At 37.5% G+C, this 7526-nt stretch overlaps 1 protein-coding gene across 1 annotated transcript in view; it reads right to left on the bottom strand.

Annotated features, from left to right (window-relative positions):
* Positions 1–3144: 3144 nt before the first annotated feature.
* The window catches only part of LOC107757336 (A disintegrin and metalloproteinase with thrombospondin motifs 16-like), a 68225-nt gene continuing 63843 nt past the window's right edge, over positions 3145–7526 (bottom strand). Inside the window, exons 21-23 of the mRNA XM_016574778.1 lie at positions 5625–5822; positions 5073–5220; positions 3145–4171 (exon numbers count right to left, since the gene is read on the bottom strand). Of these exons, the coding sequence (XP_016430264.1) occupies positions 4056–4171; positions 5073–5220; positions 5625–5822 (462 nt within the window). The 3' untranslated portion in view covers positions 3145–4055. The remainder of the gene's footprint in view (positions 4172–5072; positions 5221–5624; positions 5823–7526) is intronic.

The following is a 7526-nucleotide window of genomic DNA, read 5'->3' as shown; positions in this document are numbered from 1 at the left end:
ATAAAACGCTCTCAATTAGTATTCTGTCCATGCCAGCATTTAACCAACAACAATGATGCTCCATGAATCTTTAAAAATATATATTTTGGACACAATCCTTTATTTAAAAAAATATATATATATTTTTTTCTATGTAGCCTAGTTATTCATGTAAACAGCCCGAAGCAAAGAAATCAATTAACAACAGTGAGTGATTTTCTCTTTTTGTTGTTATTGTTTGATTAATATGAATGTCACCTTCACAGAACATGAACACAATGAACAGGTACATCTGTATAGAGTATAGCCTAAACTAGTGTGTCTCACTTATTGTGTGTGAGTCCTTTCTCAGAGTCCTTTCTCAGTCCTGTGGTGCTCCTGCAAGTCTCTGGTGATGTAGAGGAGCGTTTAGGACATAATTAAAGACACTGTGATGTTGGGACTGAGAATGCAAAATGTAAAAAAAAAAATAGCATAAATAAAACAAGGTTGTTATTGAAATATAGCCTACCAACCAAAGCCCCCTTTTAAACATTTGAGGCCAGTGCTTAACCAGCGACCGAGTATAACCTCAAAAAGTCTTTTCTACACTACGAGCAGCATCAACCTGAATTGCAAAAATCACTAAAAAAGGAAAATGCATCAAGACGGTCAGTTTGGGTGCACTAACCCTGACCCTAAACGCTCACTAACCCTAAAATCAGACGGAAATGACAGATTGATAAGAACATTGTTTAAGCTTCAGCCTCAGCCTCAACCTTAACCTTACAATCGAATTGATAGAAATGTTGTTCCAAGACCAACAAAGGATATTGATGCCAAAGCATTTCCCCTGCATGGACAAATCAGATATCAGAACTAGTTAGTTAATGAGCCGTCTGAGACTGAGGGTTAGTTAATGGCTAGGGATGGTCACTATGTTTGTCTAACCAGTGTTGGGAAAATTACTTTGTAAATGTAATCGGTTACAGATGACAAGTTGCTCTATTTAAAATGTAATAAGTATAGTGTAACTATTTCAATTACTTTATGAATGTAACTGATTACTTTTTGAATACTTTTCTACAGTTCTAACGAATGTTTTCAACTATTAATCATTTTGAAACATGTAAAGCAGGCAGGGTTAACCTTACAGTAGCACTCAACACTGATTACTGTCAGACTTTCAGAATCCTTCATCGCTTGAATTAAGATTATAATAATTTAACTGGAAAGCACAAAATCAGACTACTTTGAGGTTATTACAAAAACTCACTCAAGCGGGTAAAGACATCTGAGATCTATTAATAATTAAACAAATTACATGGTATTGGAGGAAGTGCATATTAATGTACACAATTTAGGGTCCGGTTTTGAAATACCATTTCTGTCTTCCGTTGCAGCATTGAGCCGGACCCTCATTTGTCCTTTTTTAAGATAATCACTATTTAATACTTTATGCAATTGCATACAATTAATGAATGCTTTGTTTAAATATGCTATGTTCAAGTTACTATGAAGTGACATACATTTTAGACACAATATGTCAATACCAAGTGTTTTTGCTCTATTCCGCCATGAAAACCAATTGAAACCTGAATTAATCAGCTGTTTTGAACAAATTGGTTGAATGAATAATTCAGTTATTCATTAGGACAGTGACTTGCCATCACCTGGCGGTTTTAGTTTCATATTTAAAGTATAATTTCATTTCCCCCCAACATTGCATATTTCTATATTTTAAATGTTTTATATTTAAAATGTTAATCCTATAGTATGTATGCCATTGTAAGGGCAGTGTAAATGCATTCATGACACCTCTGAGCTACATTAAACAGTTTGTGTAAATGCACCTAAATACCACTTCAGATGCTGCTTCTGTGCCACTTCTGCAGTGCAAAGATGGATTTGTTTATACTTACTTCATTTGATTGGTAACAGCCCTGATATCTTATTATTCTAATTGCATTCCCTGCAGTGAATGGGTGCCGTCAGAATGAGAGTCCAAACAGCTGATAAAAACATCACAATAATCCACAAGTAATCCACAGCACTCCAGTCCATCAGTTCACATCTGGAGAAGACAAAAGCTGAGACAAATCCAGCATTAAGATTTATTACACTTCAAACCGTTGCTTCCGGCTAAAATATGTGTCCATAATCCATAATAACGCTTCCTCCAGTGAAAAAGTGCATCTCCTGTTGTCTCTCACATCAAAATCCAGCTACATATTTGTTTAGAGCTGTTTTTGGACTGTTTTGGGTTGTAATCAGTGCTTGATCTGTGCAGATTTCTCTCTTGAATCAGACCAGACCACTTTTTCACTGGAGGAAGAGTTATTATGGATTATGGACTTGTATTTTTGCCGGAAACGATGGTTTAAAATTAAAAACGTCTTGATGGATTTGTTTCAGCTTTTGGCTTCTCCAGATGTTAACTGATGGACTGGAGTGCTGTGGATTACTTGTGGATTATTGTGATGTTTTTATCAGCTGTTTGGGCTCTCATTCTGACGGCACCCATTCACTGCAGAGCATCCATTGCTGAGACACTGATACAATGCTACATTTCTACAAATCTGATGAAGAAACAAACTCATCCTAATCTCAGATGGCCTCATTTTCAACTATTCCTTTAAATAAAGTTTCTTTAAGGGTGTAAACACGGAGATTGAATATTTGTGTTTTGTAAAGACTTTCCAGCATTACTGCAGAGTCAGACAGAGCTGATGCTGATGATTTGATCAATACAGCATCACAGCAACAATGAAGACCATCGTGTAATCATTCAGTGTAAGTATCGGATCGTTTTCATCTGGTTTATTGCTTGCGATAGCAGCACTTGTTCTTGCCTCCCCGGCACCACATACAGAATTGCTTCAAGAACATTCATCGAAACTTTCAAAAGACTCTAACAAAACATGGTTTAAGTCTTACCGAATGCAATGAGACATTAATAACATTAAGTGATGTATGTGTTTTCTGTTAAAGTCTTGTACGTTAGAAGAAGCCGTCATATTAATTCCTGAACACGCTCCAGCGGCCTCGTCTGACTCCATCTGGAAACAATAGCGCATGAAGAACAAGAAAAAGCTCTGACTCAGCGTTAGCGAAGCCGGATCATATCTGCTTCCTACGGCCAAGAGAGAAAGACAACACAGCCTGTAATGTGATGGCAATGTGACACGCGTCACGTTTAATAAGAACTGCCATTTATAACAAATCCTGCGTCCACTCTTCAGAATAACACTCGCTGTGGACGAGCGATTACATTCATCTCCTGCTGCTGTACAACAAATGCAAATACTGTAAAAGATGGAAGTCATTTGTGCGACGCAGCTCTCTTCAAAACCCACATGTGCCACGTCTCTCGGTCAGACCAAAGACAGATTTGATCTGAGCTGACTTTGTTAAATGTGACACTTCTTACAGTTCATCAAACTAGTTTAATTGGCATTTTGTTTTCCTCCAAAATAATGAAACCCAAACACGTAACAGTACTGTGAAGGCATGATTAAACATACAAAAATAACCAATCGTGCAACTATACCCGAAGTTGAACAGGAACATAAAAGCCGTATGTTACAGCAGAATAGCATTCTGGCATACTGCAGTATTGTTAATAAATAAGGGAATTAATATCAATCATACAAAAGCGTCATGTTAATTTAAAACCCCTGTTATGCAACAGCTTATCGGCTGCTGTTAATATCAACATATAGCACCAAAAATAACTGTAGCTCTACTACATGACGCCATATTCTCCACAATGAGATGCATTAATCCCGTTTATGATGATATTATGAGGCATGTTCATGGAAAAACACAACACATGTCCATGCATCTGGACACATGGATTCAGTCGAGCCTATATCCGGAGGCAGAGCTCTGTGAAACACAATGAAAGGAGTCTTTGCGCCCTCGCTGACATGCTGTCGCCTCCAGAGGGCTTCGTCGATGACAGTCTCGCCGGAACCGGCCGTGTCATTCTCCAGACAAACAAGCCGCTCCGAGTCTTTAATAATGTCTTTGTGTTCAGTATGAGGGCATGGCTCCGCTCCATCAAGGGCTCAGAAGTCAAACATCTCGAGAGGTTCTCACGGGTTCGTGTGCGAGCAGGACTTGCAGCATTGCGTCCCGTAGAACTTGTGGTTGCAAACGCCGTGCTGCGGCACCAGATAACACCAGCTGAAATGATCCTTACAGACCACATCTGCACAGAGAAATTACACAGCAGCATGGGATGCATGTCTGTCACACTTTAGCTTGGGGACCAGTTCTCACTATTAACTAACTATTCACTATGGCTTTTACCTAAACTCCTAATTTGCGGCTTACTAATAGTCAGTAAGGTAGTTGTATGGGGTTTAAGAATTAAAGGATCTAAAATATGGTCATGCAGAATAAGGCATCACTATGTGCTTTATAGTTACAAATAAACAGCCAAATAGTAATATGCATGCTAATAAGCAAATAGTTAGAACAGTGAGAATTGGTCCCTAAATTAAAGTGTTACCAGCATGGTCTTTGTACATTCTGATCATTTCATTTCAACCGATTTGTAAATCACAAACAAACAGACAAACACATTTTTTTTAAATTTCTATTTAGATTTAATTCATTTTCATTATAGTTTTAGCAATTTTAGTACTTATAGGCCTAGTACTTATTTTTAGCTTAATTGCCAAGGCATTTATTCTTCAATTAAGTTTTTGAAAAAAATCGATAATTTTGACCCATACAATGTATTTTTGGCCACTGCTAAAAAATATACCCAAGCGACTTAAGACTGGTTTTGTGCACCAGGGTCACATATATGATCCACATATGTGTGTGTGTGTGTGTGTGTGTGTGTGTGACCCTGGAGCACAAAATCAGTCTTAAGTAGCACAGGGATATTTGTAGCAATAGTCAAAAATACATTGTATAGATTTTTCTTTTATGCCAAAAATCATTAGGATATTAAGTAAAATATATATATATATATATATATATATATATATATATACTGTATAATCTATAGCCTATCTCAATACTAAAAAACACTTCTGAAAAGTGCATTGATTACATAACCAGTATTATGTGATGGAATCATGTCCCAGCTCACGACAGACCTTTCTTCTGTGGCTGAGGGCAGAATGCAGTGTTGCAGGCCTGGGACATCACAGGCTTCATCTGCGGGACACAGCCGGAGGAGAGACGTCCATGAAGGAGACACTGCACGGAGCGCAGCTGAACGCCTCCTCCACACGACACCGTGCACTGCAGACAACACAAAACACTAGGGATCATGTAACCATATCATCAATGTCGTGATATCGCTATAGCAAAACTGTCTCGACATTATCGTGGTCACATGACGACATGAAACAATATATGTCTTCTGGGCAAAAAGTGCCGTTTTAAAAAATATATTTGAACTTCTTATTCTAACATAAAAGGTCTTTAAAGTTGTGTTTTGGGGCATTATGCTTTGGCACAGTATCTGTCAAACGAACTCAAACCGAAAGCACAATATGGCAAAATTTCATTTTTTTCCCCAATTCTTCACTTGTCTTTTTTTTTTTTAATATTGCAATATTATCATATCGTGAGATTTTGATATCGTTACATCCCTACGAAACACAACATCAAGCTCCTGAGCTCATGGGACGAGGGAGACCTGCCTGAGACCACGGGGAAGAGTACCAGTCCGCTCTGCTGTGAGGACAGTCTGACAGGACACAGGTTCTCTGGAGCTCCATGGAGGGTTTGGGCACATGCTGACACTTTCTGGCTGACAATTCTCTGTATTTTCCTGCGACGTCCTTCTCTGCGCACTTCACAACACGCAGCTGAAGGCCCTTACCACAGGACACTGAACACTGCAGAGAGACAGAGAGAACATCACAGCCCTCGTTCAGCTCAAACACACGTCTGTGCATCAGAAAATGTGCTTAAGATCATGCATTCAATTTTCAGGAAATGCATGAACTTATAAAAAAAAGTATATAATGAATGCAGTGTCAGTTGCTTTGGAAAAGAATCTGCCAAATAACATTTATGCATTCAGCAGACGCTTTCATCCTTAGCTATTATAATAGAGAAACGTAACGTAAGCAATCCTATGTTTATTAGATCACTAGATTAGGAAACACGCTAGAGTAGAGCAGAGAAAAGAAAGGATTATCTGGTAGCACTTTCGTATAGGGACCAATTCTCACTATTAACTAGTTGTTTATTAGCATGCATATCACTAACATATTGGCTGTTTATTAGTACTTATAAAGCACCAATAAATGCCTTATTCTGCATGACCATATTTTAGATCCTTTAATCCTTAAACCCCATACCTAATACCTTACTGACTATTAATAAGCAGAAATTAGAAGTTTATTAAGGCAAAAGTCAGAGCTAATAGTGAGAATTGGTCCCTAAACACCAATTATTTTTTGTTTAGGATTGGTTTGGGGTTGTGGAGTGGTTATGCGCTGATGGAAAAGGAGTCTAAAGCTGTTTCTTGAATGTTGTGATGGTTTCAGAAGTCCAGGTGACGGTTTTAAGCTCATTTTACCGGAGAGGAACAGAGAGGGTGAAGGTTCTGGAAAGCGACTTTGTCAATGTTGTTGTAAAGGAACAACAAGGTATACGTAAAAAAAAATAAGGCAACTTGATGCAGTAAGACTTTTGAGTTCTCTCAACAATAGTTTTTTACTTCTCAGTAAAGATACTTTGTTTAGCCAATGTAAATTTGTTTATTCATGCAATGCTGATTGTCTTATTTTGCTATTAGAAACATTCTTGTCACAGCAACTGAAACAACAATTACTGTTGTGAGGTAATTAATTTTTTTTCTGTTTCCTGGAAGATAGAAGAATGTGTAAAACGTCACCACATTACCAAATGTATGTTTGTTTACGAATGACAAACCTTAATGGATAACTTAGTCTAATTGTCTTTGTGTGCAAAACAACTTAAAATACTAAGATATCCAGAAAATAGATATAAGTGGTTGAACATTCTCTAGGCCTCAACAATAGACACAAAAAACCTCAAGAACAGTGAACAAATATTTAAAAGATGAGCTCTTTCTATCACATTACAACAAATAACTAACAATAATGACAAAACAACAACAAAAAAAGGTTAATTGAAGTCAGCAAACAGCAAAACAATAATCCTATAACAGCAACTGCATAATTTATTCATGCTGCAATGCATGCTGGGTAGCGTTAATTTCGTTAACGAAAACTATAACGAAAAAGGTTTGTTGACGAGCTTTTTTCCCATGACTAGGTCAATAAACGATAACTATGACTATATCAACATGCAATTTCGTTGACGCAATAAGATGAGACTAAAATGTATTCAAAAAGATAAAAACTTTAACAAAAACCTCTTTTTATATTCGTCCAAAAAATTTGACAAAATGTTATTGCGCACTGCTCTACATGCCTCTGCTACGCGAGCTTTCATGTGTGCGGTTGCCAGATATCAAGAGTTCAAATCTCCGAAACAGAGCTTCGCTGCTACATTGATACATTTTCTGCCCGGTGTTTTGCTTATTTTAAGCAATCTGGCAACCATGC

This window comes from Sinocyclocheilus rhinocerous, unplaced genomic scaffold (genome assembly GCF_001515625.1).
Source record: "Sinocyclocheilus rhinocerous isolate Xijiao unplaced genomic scaffold, SAMN03320098_v1.1 scaffold4792, whole genome shotgun sequence".
Lineage (NCBI taxonomy): Eukaryota > Metazoa > Chordata > Actinopteri > Cypriniformes > Cyprinidae > Sinocyclocheilus > Sinocyclocheilus rhinocerous.
This window is presented reverse-complemented; position numbering and strand designations above follow the sequence as displayed.